The 19,532-nt window shown below is 42.6% G+C and overlaps 1 protein-coding gene across 1 annotated transcript; it reads left to right on the forward strand.

The window, feature by feature from the left end:
• Positions 1 to 4,248: 4,248 nt before the first annotated feature.
• LOC139330158 (chymotrypsin-like elastase family member 3B) lies at positions 4,249 to 19,142 on the forward strand. Its single transcript, XM_070960902.1, has 8 exons — positions 4,249 to 4,288; positions 5,266 to 5,354; positions 5,712 to 5,809; positions 5,886 to 6,005; positions 6,605 to 6,741; positions 7,376 to 7,518; positions 7,624 to 7,786; positions 19,066 to 19,142. The coding sequence occupies exons 1-8, from the start codon at positions 4,249 to 4,251 to the stop codon at positions 19,140 to 19,142; spliced, it is 867 nt and encodes a 288-aa protein (XP_070817003.1).
• The last annotated feature ends 390 nt before the right edge of the window (positions 19,143 to 19,532 follow it).

Here is a 19,532-nt window from a genome sequence, read left to right on the forward strand (position 1 = left end):
GATAGACTGGAAAAGTGGGTGGGACTTACTGGCACTGTACTACACGGGTTCAAATCATATTTACAAGATAGAGACTACTTTGTGTCAATTGATGAGCATGTGTCTGAACAAAAAAAGATGATGTGTGGGGTGCCACAAGGGTCCATACTCGGACCACTTCTTTTCAATATCTACATGTCGCCCCTAGCTCAGATTGATTGATGGAGCATCATAATATTTCTTATAATATTTACACAGATAATACACAACTTTATATTTCTGTGTCATCACATGACTACAGTCCCTTACTTTCACTGAGTGAGTGTATTCATCAAATCAATGCGTGGATGTGCCAGAATTTTCTTCAGCTTAATGCAGAAGGACAGAAGTGATTGTATTTGGCCCCAATAATGAAAGGTCAAAGATCAGTGCTCACCTTAATTCCATGTCACTGACAACAACAGATAAAGCCAGAAATCTTGGTGTAATTATTGATTCTGACCTGAATTTTAACAACCATTTAAAGCTGATTACCAAATCAGCCTACTACCACCTGAAAAATATAACCAGAATCAAGGGATGTCTGTCCAAAGAAGACATGGAAAAACTTGTTCATGCATTCATTTTCAGTAGGTTGGACTATTGCAATGGAGTCTTTACTGGCCTAAACAAAAAATCAATTAGGCAGCCACAGCTGATTCAAAATGCTGCTGCACGAGTCCTTACAAACACCAGAAAAATGGATCATATCACAGCAGTCCTCAGATCACTACATTGGCTTCCTGTGAGTCAAAGAATAGACTTTAAAATCTTACTGTTGGTCTTCAAAGCATTAAATGTTATAGGACCAAAATATATTCTAGATTTATTAACTCCATATGAAGTATCCAGACCTCTCAGATCATCAAGGACAGGTCTATTGTGTGTTCCCAGAATGAGAACCAAACAAAGTGAAGCAGCTTTCAGTTATTATGCTCCTCACCTGTGGAACATTCTCCCTGCACACCTGAGGTCTGCACCAAGTGTCAGCTCATTTAAATCAGGGTTGAAAACATTATTATTTGATACAGCTTTTACTGAAATATATTTGCTCAATGATTTTAATCATTCTAAATGCTAAATTATTGTCTTTTACTGGCTTCTGTTTTTAATTTTACTTTAATTGTATTTCATTTTTCTATTCTCTTTCTTTCTTTCTTTGAAATGTATGATTTTAATGTATTTTTTATGCTTCTGTAAAGCACTTTGAATTGCCTAGTGTATGAATTGTGCAATACAAATAAATTTGCCTTGCCTTGCCTTGCCTTAAACTGATAGCGCACTCTTAAGGAGCGGAAATCAAACAAACACAACTGGTGGGGTTGAGGCAGAGCGAGACACTGGACATGGCTGAAAGCACTGCCTTTGGTAATCACAAGAATAATTCTGAAGCCTCAGAGATACTCACACAGAGAAAAAACTGTTTGACATAGGAAGGGTAAGAACAATATGTTAATCGTTGGAGGAGAAAGCCAGGCTATATACTTTGGTCTAATGAGTCTGATGAGGAACAGTTGGACAGATGATCAGGCAGGTAAGAGCAGGGATTGGAGAAAACCACGCCCAGGCTCAGACAGACAGGGGAACAGACAGACAGAGGAACAGACAAATAACACAACGGGAAAAGGGGAAAAAGGAAGGCACAGACATAAGGGCAGATCCTACATTATATTCTAGGAAAAGCAAGATATTTTCCAAAGTGTGGACATTCTGGAAAGTCTTGGAAAGGTCGAAGGTCTAATCTTTCACGATAACTAAAGAGCACCTTTAAGAGCCTGTGTGTTATTTTCTATTGACTTAGTTCTATTTTATTTTATTTTCTTCATGGTGAGGCTACATTGTGAAGTTGTGTTACTTACAACTAGTATTCAGAGCTGCAGTACAATTAAAGGTATTCTCATGATTATTATCTAATTCAGTATGTATGTGCACAATGAGTCTGTCCTCTGAGGGAATGTCGCTGATACAGGTTGCTCTCCTGCCTGAGGATCAGTGTATGTAGTTATCAGAGGGCAGAGACAATAGGTTGGGACTGAGTGGAGATGAAGTACATGGGCTTAAACATACGCTCACACGAAGACACATATAACACGCACACCCCCTCCAACTCAACACCTTTGTGGCTCCTACCCCTCTCCTTCCTTTGTCGCAGTGTAGCATGGAGGGTTGCTGCAAGCCGTCCAAATGTGGCTGCGTGCACGCCCCCCCAGTGTCTGTGCTGCTACACCTCCCCTCCCCAACACCCCCCCCCCCCCCCCCACATGTGCAAGTCTTCAAGTTTTGTTGATATGTCTTATTATGTTGCTTGTGTGCCTCTGTGTTTTTTTTTTTTTTTTCTAATCTCACACTGTGGGATTTCTTTCCCTTACAGACTGTGTTTTGGCTCCTCCTGCCCCCCGGAGGAGGTCTTGGCATGCCTTCGTTCTTTCCACCTGCCCCTGCTGGACAGATTTTCCTGTGAGAAATATCAAGGACACACACTTAAAATAGCGAGACAGGATTTGCACCTCCAATGGCAGTAACACTTTCTTTAACTGTTGATCTTTTAATTACTTAAAGTCTACACTGTCAGTAACAAGAATGATTTATTTCTTGATCCCCCAAAGAAGTATACCTTAAATCTTTGATAAGAACTAATTCAATCCCTGACAACATAATATTATTGTATGTGTTGCATATTAAAACTAAGTTTAATACTTCAAAAGACTTGAAACTGAAGATGTAAGCTGTCCAATGACATTTTCCTGAAAGGGAGTTCCTCCCTGAAGGGAGTTTGTCTGCAGGCGTCACAATAAACTCACAGAAAGACAACAAACTCTGTGCTTTTTAGTACAAAATTGCCAGAACAGTATCCTCATCATATCAGTAACAATCTAAACTTAAAGTACAGCAGAAACAATGAGTATATGAGCATTAAATTAATCACGATGTTTGATTGGATTTGGTTTAATTGAACTTTATTATCGATGTGTGAGTATTTTTCTGAAATTTGTCTTGCATCCTGAGGTGGACACTGTTTCACATGCACCACAAATCACAACATTTCAGCAAACAACGAAAAACACTACACACATTAATGGCATGTTGTAACCGCTGACTTTAACATTCAGACATTAGTCTACACAGCAGAGTTAGTAACAATGGGAGTTGATCATGCCTGATTAACTATTTGTGCTGGTTTAGTCATCCTTAACAATAGGAGGTCTTCTTGATGAGTCCACATGTAACATTTAAGAAGCTGCAGTTTTAGGCTTGTCTAAATGCTCCGATGTGAGATATATCAGTGCTACAATTTCACTTACATACAAGCTGGTAAGTGTCCAATTCGCTGCCCACACACTTGGTGAACTTCTGAACCCTGACTCTTTCTTTTCTGTTTGAAAACACTTCTGATCAGGCATACATGTCTTCATGGTGTGGCTTACTGTCCACACAAATGTTAACTTCACCACCCCCTACACAACCACCTTCACTCAGCTTTTCAATGGGAATCATCCTGAAGTAGAGAGACAGCCCCAAACCGAGCAAAGATGAAGTGTTCAGTATGGAAAAGCAAACTATTTACAAGTAGCAGTCATTGTGGACCTCTCACTCAAACTTATGATCAAACTGACTTTCAGCTCACACCAAAGACTGCTGAGAGTTCCAGGAAGTCGCCTTGCTGTGGAAAGATGATTGAAATAGACTGGAGAGGAACTAAAAACAACTCAGCTGCTGGGACTTCTGTAGTTTCTGTGAAGCCTTCTAGACTCTGGAAAACATGAACATGAATTAAATGAAAAACTTAATGCATAAAAGCCAAATCAATTTATTAATTGGCATCTACATTTTCATTGAGCCTTTACTCCATCACAGTTGATTTTAAGGCCGGTTAACGATGAAGTAACTAAAACTAATTCTGTGTTAATGTGATTGAAGATTCTCATTTATTCATGTGTTCACTTGTTTTTCATTAAATTCAATTCAAAGAAATAAATAAGAAGTATATCGAGCAGAACACGCTCTCTCTCTCTCTCAGAAGGCTTGGAATCAATTATTTAGTTATATTTCTTTGTTCTGGCTCTGGAGGGGTTGTGTAAGGACAAGTGAAACACATGCAGCAGGTAGCAGAGTTTCCCAGGTCAAAGACTGGACTGTGTGGGTGCATTAGTGAGTTTATCTCTGATTACCGTTCAGTTTTGAGAGTATAAAAGCCGTAAAACACTCTCAGACACTCTACTCTCAGGAACCATGATGAAAGTTGCCTTTGTCCTGCTGTTTGCTGCCTACGGTGAGTCTCATCCACATGATTTAACGCGGGTCATCTCTACCTCCAAGTTAGACTTGTGACACCGACAGCGGTCCGGTCTGTGTGTGCCACTGCACTGGATTTAAGATTTACAGACTAATACGCAGAGTTTTATCATGACCTCACTCTCCTGACAAGTTGGTCAGCCTTATCTCCAGGGATTAGAACAGTGTTTCCCAACCACTGTGCCGCGGCACATAAATGTGCCGTGAGAAATCATCAGGTATGCTGTGGAAGATCATCCAATTTCACCTGATTGGTGCTCTGAGGCTTAGAGCACCAATCAGGTGAAATCTTCCTGTGTGTCTTTCTTCTTCACTTCCTGCAAGAATATTAGCTTTGTGTTCAACTAAACAGGCCCAGGTTTCACACTGAGTAAGTAAATTGAGATAAGATTTTCATTATATTTCAATCAATATACTTTTGGTGGCATTTTTGTTTGGTGGTGTGCCTTGTGATTTTTCTAATGTAAAATATGTGCTATGGCTCAAAAAGGTTGGGAAGCACTGGATTAGAAAATGGGACAACAAGTGGATGAAGGGAAGTATACTTTTCAGAATATGATCTTAGTGATTTTAAAGTGATCATGTGTCTAGTCTTTGAGTGTGACCTCAGCCCTCCTTATGCTACTCTGGGTTTTTGGTTCCCTGTTGGGGCAAAATCTGAATGTTATGTTGGAACTTTTATGCAGTGGTGAGTTGAATCTTGAAAAAATGTTTTGTGCCAGAATCCAGTATCCGTGAACTGTAATGGTCTACCAAAATTGGGGTTTCAGACAGACACTTCAAATACCTCTGAATATGCAACCTGCTGCTGCAAATAATTCATTCAGGATGAGCTTTTCCCCCTGAAGTTTGCATATAGGAAGACCAACCTAATCCCTGAGAAACAGTTCCAGTCAGTGTTAAAGCTTTCAGTATCAGCCAGGCTTTGTAACTTCAGTTGTTTCTGTGGCCCAGCCTACGGGTGTGGCACACCCTCCTATCAGCCCTTGATGAGCCGTGTGGTGAACGGGGAAGAGGCTCGACCAAACAGCTGGCCCTGGCAGGTGAGTTGATAATAATCAGGCCATATGACAGATGAGGTGATAAAGATTTGCCATCTACTTCACATTTTTCTTTAATCATATCTCTTAAAGTAGGCCTCTGTTTGAATATTTCCAGTTGTTTCAGATGATTGTAGTTTGTAATGTAGATAAATAGGCAGGTCTGCTGTATATTATTTTCAGCAATGCCCTGTTAATAGTTAGAATTAAATAACTGCATTGAAATGACACACAGAGTCATTCATAAAGAGAGTAACAAACATGAAACAAAGCACAGCTGTAGCAGCTTTATTTATGAAATGACATGCTTACCTAATGTCTGATGTGTGGCTCTAAATCTGTCTCTCATGTGTTTCACAGGTTTCTCTGCAGTTTCTCAAAGGCTCTAGGTATTCTCACAACTGTGGAGGCACTCTGCTCACTCCTAACTGGGTCTTGACGGCTGCCCACTGCATCGGGTAGGTTACAGTTTACTGTCATTCTCTTGTCAGATGGAGCTTTAATCTAAAGTGTGTGTATCTGTGTTTGCATCAGACCTACCTACCGTGTGGTGCTGGGCGAACACGACCTGACCAAAGAGGAGGGCTATGAGCAGATCAGAAGTGTGGAGAAGATTGTGGTTCATCCCAAGTGGGAGGACTGCCTGACTTGTGGGTAAGAGTGTGTAACTCCTCCAAACAGCTGTTTTTAACTTATGTGTTAAATTGAAAAACAAGTGCAGGAAACAGGACAGTGACATTTCACAGATTTAGACTAATCGATTTTTTGGTCACTGTCATGCAGATGACACAGATGTGTGTCCTTTTACAACCAGTGAAGAAGACAATTTCTTCCACTTCCTATCCTTTCTTTCAATCAGTCAGTGTCATTCTGATATTTTACTGATTACCTTTAAAGTACCTAATGGTTTAGCTTCCAGTTATATTACTGAAATGCTGCTCACCTTTGAGCTATGAGCCTCAGATCCTCAGACAGGACTCTGCTGGCTGTTCAGAAGTCCAGGTTCAGGACTAAAGGTGACCTGGTTTGTGTGGTCAGGGCTCCTCAGCTCTGGAACTTCCTGCCTGAAGATCTGAGGCTGCAGAATAAGTAACATCTATTATTGCAAATGCTTTTAATTCATGCTAGCACACAGTTTGACCCTAACATGTCTTGTCTCTTTTTTAATATTAATATCAATATGAGATCCATTCACTAAATTTTTTTCCATGAGATGTTTCTTTATGTTTTAACACCATTTTCTTGTTGCTCAGTAATGACATTGCGATGATCAAACTGGCTTCACCTGCTGATCTGAACGACAAGGTGCAGCCCTCCTGTGTGCCACAGAGCGGAGAGATCCCTCCTCACAACGACCCCTGCTACGTCACTGGCTGGGGAAGAATCTCCAGTAAGTGTCTGAAATGTGACGGCACACTTATTCTGACCTATAAGACATTATAAACTCATTGATGGGACTGTACTCCACCAGTTTAATGTCAGTTTGTTCTGAATTTAAATAGAAAGGTAAAAGGCCACATTTGGGTTCAGTATAACAAAAGTATGTTAGTATAGAGTTCAAACATCCTAACATTTATTAAGGAGATTCTCCAAAAAAGATTCATTCAACATTCATGCATTCAAATAAAACATATTTGTCTCTAAAGCAGCTGTTATTACAAAAGGTTACATTTATCTTTTCACTGCACAGATTTCTTACACTTATGTTTCTTTATTTAATATACTGGTTGTTTTCTAGAGGTGTTATATTACAGTGTGTCATATGCTTTAATCTTTTTTTTTTCTTTTGCAGAGAGTTACATGAAATTTGAATAAATATAGCTTTAACAATAACAAGAACAATGAATGTCCTGATTCCCTTTTGTCTCATCAGTACAATGTTACTTTAACTGCAGAGCTATGGAGAAGTCAGGGGCTCTAAAAGGAGCATTTCTTTTCTGAACTAACATAGTGGTGCACAGAGTGACCCTCCAAACACTAAATGATGATGTTTCAGGATTACAATTTTCATGCCCTTCTTGCAGCTCATGGTCCCGGTGCCCCGAAGCTCCAGCAGGCTCTCCTCCCTGTGGTTGTCCATAACATCTGCACCCGCAGAGACTGGTGGGGCAGCAGTGTGAAGATCACAATGGTCTGTGCTGGTGGTGACATTCGCTCTGGCTGCTTTGTATGTACCACTCCCCTCATCTGGTCATCACAACACCATAAGAACAGCAGGTTCACCCTGTATCCATCTGTTGCCTTCACCTGTCCTCTGTCTGTGTCTCTACAGGGAGATTCAGGAGGCCCTCTGAACTGCAAGGGTGCTGATGGCAAATGGTACGTGCAGGGGATTACCAGCTTTGGCTCTGGCCTACGATGCAATACCATCAAGAAGCCCACGGTGTTCACCCGCACCTCTTCCTTCACTGACTGGATTGCTGATGTGAGTTTCTGTCAGAGAAAAGACACAGCTGCATGTGACAAACAGATCAGATCATCCATTAATCATTCATATTTCAATCTCATTATACATTATAAACAGATTAGATTGTTGTTTTGTGTTTAAAATGTTGGATATCGTGCAGGCCCATTTCAGACATTTAAGTTTTAATATTCAGATGTAAAATTTTCCCATCAGAGTTTTAGTTTGTGGAAGTATTAGCATGATCTGTTTAATTATATTTTCTACATAATGTAGAAAATATAATTAAACAGATCATAAAATAAAGAAATTATCATAAAGAAAAGTAATTTGAATATTTACGAGACTTGTATTTTTGGTGTGTCCTCAAACTTTCTGAAGGCTGGTCCTTGTGTTTGGAAGGACTAGTATACAGTATCTAATATCATGGCTGCAATCCTTCATCTGCCACAAAGAACATGCAAAGGTGCAATAACAATGTCTTAGTAATATTAAAACAGGAACTATACAGCACCTCAGAATGAAGGTTTAGTCTCTCCTCATTTGACCTGTGAAGCCAATCTGTTTATTTGTTTATTATTGTTTATTTTTAATTTTACCTGCCTTTCCAGTATTTCTTACTTTTTTATCTTTCAGGCTATGCTGCAGAACTGAAGACCTGGAGCCTTTTAAATTTCAATAAACTTCATTCACTCATCATCTGCACAATGTTTCAGCTGTCTTTCAGTTTTGTTTTTATGGTGGAAGGAATATAAACCAAAGCTGTGCCCAAATGCTGCATATTAATTCTGATCAGGCTGTGAGTGTGTGGCGTGTTCACATTTGAAAAATGAATAAAATGTGTGATTTTTAAGTGTGCTGCTGAGGGACACTATTCTCCCAAAATGCAGCAGGAATAAAAATAAAACTAATCATAGACGATGGTAAATCAGCTCAGGAACACCTCAGAAAACAAACAAACAAACAAACAAACAAACAAAAACTATCACTAAAAACATTTTTTCTGTGTATGTGAAGTTTAACTGGCAATCGTATTTTAAAGTTTTTAAAGTTGCCTTGCATAGTGCATGTATAAAGGATGTTGATTTCTTGTGTACTATTGCCAGCACTACACTCTCATAACATTGCTGACCTCATGGTGGACAGTTTACAAATAGTAATCACAATCGATGCAGCAGAATCAGAGATATGTTTTTTTTTCTGGTTAGTTTGGTTTGAGATTGGATGCTTATGCTCGTAGTGGCTAATGCAGCCCTGAGCCACCAACCTGCAGCAGAGACGAGAACCAGCTGCAGAGGTCTACAAAGTTGTAGTCTTCAGCCCTATGTTCACATAGCTCCTTTTGCTGACGCTAAAAATTTATACTACTTTTGTCCTGGTAAAGGTGGAGCTGATTTTAATGACTAAGGGCTCTATTTTAAATTCTGCCGCCGGCGTGGACCTCGCACACCTCGCGCAGTGGTATTTTCGTGCAGCGCAGGCAGGCGCACAGTGCACTTGGTATTTTGGTAAACCGAGGCGCACAGAGGGGGAGGTGTTGGCATAACCAGCCGGCAGATTTGGATTTTTGGTCAATTTCGGTCCATGCCAGCGGCGTAAAAGTGCGTTGAAAGCTCGCCATCCCAGACCTGGTCAACTCTGTGTGCCAACGGCGCACAGCTGGGCATGTGGATTTTCATAAACCGGTGGAGTCGTGCGCTCACGTCACCAATACCTCACAGGCAGGTTTTCACAGTGTCAATAATTAGCAACAGCCACGATTCAATCCAAGTCAGCACATACAGTCAGACCTAAATTTATATATTTTGATCAGTATCTCATCTGACCACATCGCAAGCGCGTTCGGCACGCGTAATGGTCACTCAACCTGACCGAATGTACACAGGTGAAACAGGGATGTCTGGTGATCTGTGACTCAAATTGCCTGGTGACAAACGTGTATGCCACTTTCCCTGGCTCACGACATGACTCGTTCATCCTGGCAAATTCTAGCATCCCTAAAAGTCTTTCAGGGGGACACCCCTCTGGATGGGTGGCTGCTAGGTGATAACGGCTATCCACTGAAAACGTGGTTGATGACGCCATATATCACACCTTCAACAAGACGGCAGCATGGTTTTAACAGTGTTTTCAGCAGTGCTCAGTCAGTCATCGAACGCACATTTGGGGTTCTCAAAATGCGTTTTAGATATCTGGACCGGACAGGTGGTTCATTAACATACAGCCCTCAGAGTGTGGGTGCATTCTTTGTGGCATGTTGCGTTTTACACAACATGGCTGTACGACGTGGATGTCACTATGAACTCATGGAGGACACATTAAGGGACTTAAGACGGAGAGAGGCTGAACTGCATGTGCCGTGTCAACTGGGAGAGCAGCTGAGCGCACGGAAGAGGAAGGAGTGCCTCGTCGCCCAGCTTTGTCATCAAGTGAGTATTTGCGGTTACATCAGTTCAAAAAACAGCTAACGATCAATAACTTTCCACACTGAATAGATAGACAGTACTGAAATAAATTTTGCGAGGCCATAGATATGCCCACTGTGAGCCTGGATCTCCCAGACCAGAATGTCAGCCTCCTCCTGGGAGAAGTTTGGGCGTCAGACACTTTCACTTTAAAGGTGAGGCGAGGAGCTGGTGTGATTGGTGAGGATTGGACTCAGCTGTGTCAAACCCACTTCACACCTTCTCCCCTCCCTCCTTCCGAGTTGCGCCGCTGGGTGGGACTGAGATGAGAAGGGGGAGTAGATGCGCCGGCAGTGCAGTGCACGAAAATACCAAAGTCTATGCCGCCACGCCCCATCGGCGAAGCGAGTCTCTGACAAGTCTTAAGGGCAATGGCAGAACGAGGGGGAAGAGCGGAGTGGTCTGTGAGGACCCACGGGGAGATCTACATTGATTTTGACGAGACTGTCGCTGGAGAGGATGATTCACTCAAGAAAGAACAAAAACAAGCACACAGAGGGGTGCGAGAACATAAATACAGTTCAGAGGACAGAGCTCTTCAAAGACAGCCATGACTTGTGGAGTTGACCCTTTAAATCACACATTTGTCAGCAACGGCCTGACGAAGATGCAGCCTTATAGTCAGAGTGAGGAGCCATTTCGTTAACACCGTTAATCACTCTGACATTCTGATTTCAAGTCCTCTGACATATTGTTAACTCAGAAGCTTTGCTGGCCAAGCAATGAAAAGTCTCGCACTGCAGTTGGCAAATATTTGCATTACTGAAGATAGGAATTCTCTTTTCATATTAATAACGAGGGACCAGAAGAGTGCATTCAGTAGAGTGCAGATGTCCACCAGGCCTGTCTGTGGGCATTTGGGTGGGGAACAACAGGGCTGTGTCCAGCAGAGACCAGTCAACCCTCTTGTTTTTCCCAAGATTCTCCCATATTTTACCTGTCTCTACCTCTGACCTACCGTTTATATATTTTTGCATGAAACTCGTTGATACTGACAGGAAGCATAACCGCTGTTCCCTGGCCATTCCCTACACTCCCCTCAGGGGGCAGTCTGTAGAAAATTTAAATTAGCTGGTAGTGATGAGAAGTCATTCATTCATTCAGTCTTCGATTGAAAGAGAGCAGGGATGATGATGAAGAAAGATGCACTAGTATGTGGGGATGAAAGAATGAGGGTTGAGGGGTGAAGGGATGAAAGGCTGAGGGGATGAAGAGATGGAGGAAGAGACTTGAGGGATGGAAGGATGAAGGCAGGAATGGGGCTTGCGGACAGGCAAGCCAAGCAGATGCTTGGAGCCCCCCGGCCAATTTCTTATCTCTCCTCAGGATCATTGCTGTGTACACACATAATCATATGCCTGCCCTTAAACTTTTGGAATAAAGGAAAGTTCACATTTAAAATATTTTTGTTGGTGTCAGATTATTTACAAAGATTATTGATAGGCCTGGGCTTTCAGGGACCTCTGTTGGTCCCTGGACCTCACTTTGAGAACCACTAATCTATTTTTTCAGTATTCATCTCAAATGTCCTGAAAATTGTGCAAAAAATAGATATATATTTTGCGGCGTGCACAGGTGGACTGGGGGCCCCAGGAATTTCTTGCTTGGAGCCCAAGAGACCCTAGAAACACCACTGGGTGAAGGGATGGAGGGATGAATGGATGATGGATTGTAGGTTTAGGTAAAGATGCAGTGTTCTTGGAAGAGCACTGCAAGGGGCACGGGCTCTCGGGGGCTGTGGGGATCCAGTGGATATTAAAACCCTTTTGTTTAAGATCAAGGGATCCTTAACCACGTCTTTAAAAGCAATCCTTAAAAAAAAAAAAACCTTAAAAAAGACTGGCTAAAAGTCCAAGGTGGATTGGACAATGGTGCAGGCCGGTAGTGAGAACTTGTATATTTATCAAAATACCCCATCTCTCCAGGGTCTCTGCTGTACCATCTGGGGCTGTCATCATTACTTAAAAGGAGCAAGCTTTATACAGTTTTTTTTTTTTTTTTTCATATTTTCATAGCAAAGAAAACATATTAACAACTGTTGGTGGTGATACATAGAACAGTACAGAACTTTGACAGATATTATGACATGAAATAAAGTATAGAATACATAAATAATGACACAGCATCAGGATCGTCATCAAACAACCTTAAGACATTAAGTCAAGAACGGGTTGCCAGATTTTGAAAAAGGTATCCTCTTTAGCAGACATCATGTACCTGATTCTTTCCAAGTGCAAGACGGTACCCAGCTCTCTCAACCACATATCAAATGTCGGAGAACTTTTGGATTTCCAGGACTGTAGAATTAGCGTCCTGGCTAATAATGTAGATAGGGAGAGAGCTCTAGCCTCGTGACTACTTTTCACCTCATCGGGATTGGCCACCACAAATAATATGGTGAAAGGAGCTGGTTTGCATGGGTGTTTAAAGACCTTAGTGAAAAAATCAAATACAGAGCCCCAGAATGATTGTATCTTATGACATAATAAAAACTGGTGAGATAGTGTACCCTCTTCACAATGACACTTAATACATTGGGACGATATCTGTGGAAATATTTTCTGCAATCTGGAGGGAGAATAATGTAATCTATGTACTAACTTGAACTGTATTAAATTGTGTCTTGCATTAATTGAGCTATCGTGGATGTTCTTAATACAATTCTCCCACATCTCATCTGAGATGCTATTCACATTCTGCAAGATTCTGTAAAATTTAGATACACTGTATTGCACCTCTTGTATATGGTTTAATTTGAGAGAGACTGTCCAATGTCACATGCTGAGGTTTGTGTTCATATTGTGGAATGTGAGCTCTCCAAAAATGTCTCAACTGTAGGAAACGGAAAAAATGGCTAGCTGGAAGCTGAAATGCCTGTTGTAACTGTTGAAAAGAGGCCAGGTGACCCTCAATATAAATATTTCTGAGAGTGAGGATACCTTTCTCTCTCCAGTTTGAAAAGACTACATCATCCAGTGCAGGTTTGAATGCATGGTTATAGCAAATAGGAGAGTCCAAGTATACTTTAGGTGCTTTCAAAGTTGTTACTACCTGCTTCCAGATCTTTATAGAATTATTAACTATTGGGTTACTGTTATATAAATGTTTCTTAATCTTTACTGGGCTATTAATAAGTGCTGGTAAAGAGGTGCCCTGACAGCAGAGGTATTCAATTTGTAACCATGCAGGCATCTCCTCCAGGTTATTGTCTGGTAAACACCGAAACCAGAACGAAAAAATATTCAAGTGTGCAGCTAAATAATAGAACTTAAATTGAGGGAGGCCAAAACCTCCCTCGAGCCGGCTTTTAATAAGATGTTTTTTTTCGAAATCCTTGGTATTTTACCAGACCAAATAAACGATGATATAATTGAATCCAGCTTTCTAAAGTATGTCTGAGGGATGCATACTAGGATAGTTTGAAATATATAGAGAAACCTTGGCAAGACCACCATTTTAATGCCGTTAATACATCCCACCATTGATATAGGTAGGGTATTCCAAAACTGTATATTCCTCTAAGCTTTATACAGTTTAATAAAAATAAGTGCTGGGATTGAATTTAAGAGGGTAAACATAAAACAAGGGGGGTTAGCAAAACATAAGTGCTAAAAATATGTAGTAATATAAAAGTGCATTCAAATAAGTGCTAGTATAAAACACAACATATAAATATATACAATTAGTGGAATGTGACAGCACACTTATTCTGACCTATAATTCATATGAACGCATTGATGGGACTGTACTCTACCAGTTTCACTAACAAAGACCATGCCGCAAAGAGACAGATTTACAATCATTTAATATGTCTTTGGATGAAGGAGAGCAGGAATAATGAAGAAAGATGCACTGATATGTGGAGGTGAAAGGAGGGATGAAAGAATGAGGATGGGGGTTGAGGATGAAGGGACGAGGGATGGTAGGATGAGGGGAGAGGTTAAAGAGGATGAAAGGGGAAGGGAGGAGGAGGACGAAAGAATGGAAGGTGGACTCTGGGTCTTGGATAAATGGGATGCGATGTTAGATCGGTGTTGGCTGCTTGTTTGGTGATGAGAGGAAATTTGGGAAGGTAGAGACTCAGGGTGGGGAAGCTGTCTCTTCTGATGTCCTTGGGTTCTAATTAAGCCCCAAAGGAACTTCGATATGAGAGCTGCACATAGGTGTTTCTGATGTCTCTCAGATCGTTATGGATATACGCAAGGTATGAAGGTGAAGACCAACGGCTGAGAATTTTATGATGATGATGGTCAGGAATTCCCTGCTGAAAAGCAGTAGAGGAGACACCAGTATGAAATGAGTGACCTGAGTACAGTTTGGTTTGAATTCTGGGTCAGAATAAGATTAAGTGGAAGTGATAGTGAAATCATCAAGCATGTGGCTATGTGGCCCATTTCTGAGATTAATGAAGGATCTTGGGGTGAAGCTTGATTGGCTAGTATTCAGCCTATGTGATCGTAGATGGGATGGATGGGAAATTAATTTAATCGAAAGAAGTGACTGGCTTGAGACAAGATGACAGAAAAAAGAGGATGGAAATATCGGAGACGGCTGTGTGCCAGGATGGTGGGTAGTCTAGAGTGAATTCGGAATTGCGTAGGAAGCTGAAGAAAGCAAGTAAGAACATGGTTTCTAGTACCTTTTCAGGGTGACTATGCAGCGGGCCAGAAGGTCGGAGGTGAGAGGAAAATGTTTTGGATTAGAGTGCAGCTTAGTCTTGCAGAGACCTCGGATAGACATGCTCATGTGAGAGTGGGATAAGGGTGGGCAAGGAGCTCCCACTGATAATTTAACAAGGAAGTTTGTACCACTGATATAGGCCTGTATGGTGGAAGATTTAATCATAAGGATTGAGTGAGCAAGTATGATGAAGCTAGAGAAGGTTAGATTGTTGAGAGACGGGAAAGCGCCTCACCAGAATTTGCGATAGTCATAGTTGTTATTTTCCTACTGGTTTTAAACCTGTTCTCTCATTACAGCTTTGCAAACACTTCCCACAGCAAACAGCAACTTTTATATTTAAAATTCCGATGCGCAAGCAGTGTATTTGATAAACTTCAGCTCCCCCAAGAGATTGCCAGGAGATCGAGCGACTCAGCTACGCAGACCGGGAGCGACCAGTGGCGGTGGCGAGACTGTAAACAAAGGAGAGGGAAGCGTGGAGGTCTACAGACTAAGCTACGGCTAACCCCACACTGACTACCACTACCCAGTATCGGCCTGTTGTTGTTTGTTGTTGTTTGGCAAACAAAATGGACAAACTACGACTTCGGATCACAACACAGAGGATGTTTATGGGCTGCAACGTCATGATTTTCAGTGAAAGTTGGCTTAACAACAGCATCCCAGACAACATGGTAAAGCTGCAGGGACGCTGCATCTTCAGAGAGGACAGGACTGGTAATTCAATTCAATATTCCTTTATTCGTCCCTCGAGGGGAAATTTCGAATTTCACAGCAGCATCAATAACAGAATAGAATATTAAAAGACAAAGTGCATGCAGTTAACACAAAGTATATACAAAAGGGTGTACCGGGAATAGTATTTACAAACCTAAAATATTGCACAGTTTCCAGAAAAAATATTGCACAGATTACAGGCTTTTATGTACTGAAATATTGCACAGATTATTGCCCAGGTTATTGCACAGACTGTTTTCCAAAAAATTGTTCAGTTCAGTTATTGCACAGAATGTTATGCAGATTATTGTACCGCCTACTTGGAGCAGTTTCTATTGTAAAGTCTGATGGCTGCAGGAAGGAAGGACCTGCGATACCGCTCCTTCACACACTTTGGATGTAGCATCCTGTCACTGATGGAGCTCCTCAGTGCAGTGAGTGTGTGTTGGAGGGGGTGGGAGTCATTGTCTGTCATGGAGGACAGCTTGGCTGTCATCCTCCTTTCCCCCACCTCCTCCACCTGTTCCAGAGGGCATCCCAGGACAGAGCTGGCCATTCTGATGAGTTTGTCCAGCCTCTTCCTGTCAGCTGCTGTGATGCTGCTCCCCCAGCAGACTACACCATAGAACAAGGCAGAGGCCACAACAGAGTCATAGAAGGTCTTCAGGAGTGCCCCCTGCACCCCAAAAGACCTCAGCCTCCTGAGCAGGAAGAGTCTGCTCTGTCCTTTTTTATAAAGTGCAGTGGTGTTATGAGTCCAGTCTAGTTTGTTGTTCAGATGAACACCCAGGTACTTATAAGATGTGACCATCTCAATGTCCCTTCCCTGGATGCTCACTGGTGATGGGGGAGAGTGCGGGCGAGTGCGGAAATCACACAACCAACTCCTTGGTTTTATCCGCATTGATCAGCAGGTGGTTCTGCTGACACCAGTCCACAAAATCCTGAATAAGTCCTCTGTATGACCTATCGTCCCCATCTGTGATGAGGCCGACAATAGCAGAGTCATCAGAGAACTTCTGCAGGTGGCAGGTGGGTGACAGGCGGGAAAAGTCCGCTGTATAAAGGGTGAAGAGGAATGGTGCCAGCACCGTTCCCTGGGGGGCCCCCACACTGCAGAGGCCAGTCCTTGGGCAGAGTGCTGGCAGAACAAAGGAGGGCTGCTGCAGGGCTGGTACAGCTGGGGGAGGGGCAGATGCTTCCTCAAACCTGCAGAAGTAGCTGTTCAGCTCATCTGCCCACTTTGAATCCCCGGCTGCCTGGGAGTTTGGCTTCTGGTGGCCTGAAATGGTTTTCAGGCCTCTCCAGACTCCTCTGGTGTTGTTCTCCTGCAGCTGTTCCTCCATTCTCCTCCTGTATTTGTCCCTCCCCTCCCTGATTTTCCTTCTGAGCTCCCTCAGAACAGTTTTCAGCTCCTCTTTGTTTCCTGACTTGAAGGCCCTCTTCTTCTCCTTTAAAAGAGCCTTAATGTCAGGATTAATCCAGGGTTTGTTGTTAGAGTGACACCGTACAGTCATGCTGGGTACAGTGCTCTCGACACAGAAGTTTATGTAGTCCATGATGCTGTCTGTCAAACTGTCAATGTCCTCTTCATGAGAGTCACTGAATATAGCCTACACGGTTGTACCGAAGCAGTCCTTCAGAGCCTCTTCAGCCTTGTCAGACGACCTCTTCACTGTGCGTGACACAGCTGGTTGCCTGTTAACAAGGGGCTTGTATACAGGCAGGAGATGAACCAGGTTGTGATCAGCTCTTCCCAGAGGAGGGAGGGGTGATGATTCGTATGCCTCCTTGGTTTTGGCATAGAATATGTCCAGTGTTTTATTGTCTCTGGTGGCACATGTGACATACTGGATGAATTTGGTCAGAGTGGAGGACAGAGAGGCATGATTAAAATCCCCAGAGATCAGTAAGATAACGTTAAGCATTACTATGATTACATTTGTATTTGGAATGAAATGACATGGGTAATAGTGGACAACGATCATCACTTATGTTTTTTCATGTGTCTGTCTCTCTCTGTCTCTCGAGTGCTCTGAGATAGATGCAGTATATATGCTCTGTAGGATGCCACGGCTGTTTCTAGTTGGCACAGCGACGTTAACCGATTAGTTCGCATCCCTGTTTCACCTGTGTACATTCGGTCAGGGTGAGTGAACATTACGCGTGCCGAACGTGCTTGCGATGTCGTCAGATGAGATGCTGATCAAAATATATAAATTTAGGTCTGACTGTATGTGCTGACTCAGAGAGTTGCATTGAATTGTCACTGTTGCTAATTATTGATCGCAGTGAAATGCCAGACACTGTGGAAACCTGACTATGAGGTGTTGGTGACGTGAGCGCACAACTCCGCCGGTTTACGAAAATCCACTTGAGCCGCTGTGGCACAGAGTTGACCAGGTCTGAGGTGGCGAGCTTTCAGCGCACTTTTACGCCGCCGGCGCAGACCGAAATGCTCATTAGGCCAACACCTCCCCCCTACTGCACTGTAACGCCCATCCTGGCGCACCTCTGTACACCTTGGTTTACCAAAATACCAAGTGCGCCATGCGCCTGCCTGCGCCGCTTGAAAATACTGTGCCGGCGGCGCGGCGGCGGAGTCGAAAATAGAGCCCAGATTGTTCTGTTACATTTCAGAAAGATTTGGGCTCACTAGCAAACAGGCAGACAGGGAGCAAGGGTAGAATAGGAATTTATTGAATGGATAATGAAAGGAGGCTCCAGGAAACTAGTAGCTGTGAAGTCCTGGGAATGGTTGGTGAGGCATGAGGTACTGAGGTGGAGAGCTGTTCAGGGATATGCTGGAGTGGACAGAGCTCAAGTTGTATGAATACTTGCGTTGAGGGCACGTGGTGGTAGAGACGGACAAGCTGGAGATTGGTGCAGGAGAACCGACCGAGCAAAAAAAGAAAGACACAGGAGATCGGGCACTGGTAAATGACATGAGAGAAACAAAACTAAACATACACTTAACAATCAGGCAACGAGTGGTGAGGCCTACCTCTGTTGGAACTCACTCCCAGCCACCTGGAGAACCATGTCTCTGCTAAAAATGGAAACACAGGAAGCAAAGCCCCACGTCTCTCCACAACACACAAGAAAACACTCAAGTTTTCCAAAGCACCACAGTACCCTGTATTTATTTTATTTATTTTTTCATGGTGAGGCTATATTGTGCATTAATCGCCTGTATTTAGAGCTGCTTTACAATGAAAGGTATTATCATGTTTATTAACTATTTCATTATGTTTGTGCACAATGAGTTTGTCCTCTGAGGGAATGTCGCTGACACAGGATACTCTCCTGCCTGAGGATCAGTGTGTAATGCCTGTTGAACACTGACAACAGTTATAGTCAGTCACTGCTGCTTGAAGCACAGGCATGTCTGTACATCCTGTATATATGTTACTGCAGTGTTCTTTGTGTTTTATTTTCCGTACAGGCTGTGTTTTGGCTCCTCCTGCCACCCTGGAGGAGGTCTTGGCATTCCACCTGTGCCTGCTGGACAGATTTCCCTGAGAGAAATGTCAAGGACACACACTTCTGGGAAAAATATCCGGACAGGATTTACACCTCCGATGGCAGTAACACTGTTTTTAATTGTTAAGTTAACAAAAAAAAGTTTATCATTCATTAAGTTTGTCTTTAAATTAATCATGATAATGGATTACATTTAGTTTGATTTAACGTTATTATCAGAATAGTTTTCAGAAATTTGTCTTGCACCCTGAGGTGGACACTGTTTCACATGCACCACAAAGCACGACATTTAACCATCCATCCATCCATCCATCCATCCATCCATCCATCCATCCATCCATCCATCCATCCATCCATCCATCCATCCATCCATTTTCTGCACCCCCTATCCCTTTCGGGGTTGCGGGGGCGCTGGAGCCTATCCCAGCT

Source organism: Chaetodon trifascialis, chromosome 4 (assembly GCF_039877785.1).
Source record: "Chaetodon trifascialis isolate fChaTrf1 chromosome 4, fChaTrf1.hap1, whole genome shotgun sequence".
NCBI classification, from domain to species: Eukaryota; Metazoa; Chordata; class Actinopteri; order Chaetodontiformes; family Chaetodontidae; genus Chaetodon; species Chaetodon trifascialis.